Source organism: Lagopus leucura, unplaced genomic scaffold (assembly GCF_019238085.1).
Source record: "Lagopus leucura isolate 7727_CA_CO unplaced genomic scaffold, USGS_WTPT01 32271-0_obj-0_obj, whole genome shotgun sequence".
Taxonomy (NCBI): domain Eukaryota; kingdom Metazoa; phylum Chordata; class Aves; order Galliformes; family Phasianidae; genus Lagopus; species Lagopus leucura.
The window spans coordinates 1-1,619 of record NW_024969085.1 but is presented as its reverse complement, the minus strand read 5'-3'; the positions used below and the strand labels follow the sequence as shown (position 1 = coordinate 1,619).

At 66.1% G+C, this 1,619-nt stretch overlaps 1 protein-coding gene across 1 annotated transcript; it reads left to right on the top strand.

Moving 5' to 3' along the window:
* The first annotated feature begins 18 nt into the window (after window positions 1-18).
* On the top strand, window positions 19-1,577 carry LOC122194003 (EH domain-containing protein 2-like). The gene is made up of 2 exons (XM_042894914.1): window positions 19-184; window positions 1,011-1,577. Exons 1-2 carry the CDS (start codon window positions 56-58, stop codon window positions 1,548-1,550), a joined length of 669 nt encoding a protein of 222 aa, XP_042750848.1. The 5' UTR covers window positions 19-55; the 3' UTR covers window positions 1,551-1,577.
* The last annotated feature ends 42 nt before the right edge of the window (window positions 1,578-1,619 follow it).

Below are 1,619 nucleotides of genomic sequence, written 5' to 3'. Positions count from 1 at the left end.
TCCCCCCCCCCCCCCCAAGGTGCACGCACACATCCTGAGCCGCCTGAAGAAGGAGATGCCGGCTGTGTTCGGGAAGGGGCACAAGAAGAAGCAGCTCATCGCGCAGCTGCCGCTGCTGTTCGCGCGCATCCAGATGGAGCAGCACATCCCGCCCGGCGACTTCCCCGACTGCGCCCGCATGCAGGTCTGCACCCGGCCCCACCTCGACGCCGACCCCAACCTGAATCCCAGCCCCGATCCCATCCTCAACCCCGACCTGAATCCCAATCCCGCCCCGATTCCAACCCCGACCCCAATCCCATCCTCAATCCCAACCCGATGACCCCAATCCCATCCTCAATCGCAAACCCCTGTGACCCCAATCCCAGTCACCCCAGTGACCCCCAACCCAGTGACCCCAATCCCAACGACTCCAATCCCAATGACCCCAATCCCAGTCACCCCACTGACCCCCAACCCAATGACCCCAATCCCAACGACTCCGATCCCAATGATCTCAATCCCAACAACCCCAAGCCAATGACCCCAAGCCAGTGACCCCAAATGACCCCAATCCCAATGACCCCAATCCCAATGATCTCAAATGACCCCAATCCCAGTATCTCCAATGACCTCAACCCAATGACCCCAGCTGACCCCAATCCCAGTCACCCCAATGACTCCAACTCAACAACCCAATCCCAATGACCCCAAATGGCCCCAATCCCAATCATCCCAGTGACCCCAATGCCAATGACCCCAATCCCAGTGACCCCAAATGACCCCAATCCCAGTCACCCCGCCGACCCCAAATGACCCCAATCCCAGTCACTCCAATGACCGCAGATGACCCCAATCCCAGTCACCCCAATGACCCCAACCCATCGACCTCAGCCGACCCCAACCCCAGTCACCCCGCCGACCCCAAATGACCCCAATCCCAGTCACCCCGCCGACCCCAAATGACCCCAATCCCAGTCACCCCACCGCCCCCAGCCGACCCCAACCCCCGCCGTCCCGCCGCCCCCCAGGAGCAGCTGCTGGCTCAGGACCTGACTCGCTTCCCGGCGCTGAAGCCGCGGCTGCTGGAGGCGCTGGAGGAGCTGCTGACGCGGGACATCGCCGCGCTGATGCCGCTGCTGCGCCGCGAGGAGGGGGAGGCGGCGCCCGGGGTGCAGGGAGGGGCGTTCGAGGGAGCGCGGCGGGGGCCGTTCGTGGAGGGGGCGGAGGAGGACGAGGAGGAGGAGGGCGAGGGCGGCGAGGACGAGTGGGTGGTGACGAAGGACAAGGCCAAGTACGACGAGATCTTCTACGGGCTGTGCCCGCTGGGCGGCAAGCTGAGCGGGCGGCAGGCGCGGGGCTGGATGGTGGGCAGCAAGCTGCCGCGCTCCGTGCTCGGCCGCATCTGGCAGCTGAGCGACGTGGATCGGGACGGGATGCTGGACGCCGAGGAGTTCGCGCTGGCCGGGCACCTGATCGGAGCCAAGCTGGAGGGCAGGGGGCTGCCCAGCGACCTCCCGCCGCGCCTCGTGCCGCCCTCCAAGCGGCGCCAGAAGGGCTCGGCGGAGTGAACGGGAATAAAAGGGACGGAGAGCGGCGCCGAGAGTCCGTGTGTGCGGGGCGGGGGGCGTTGGGGGGGG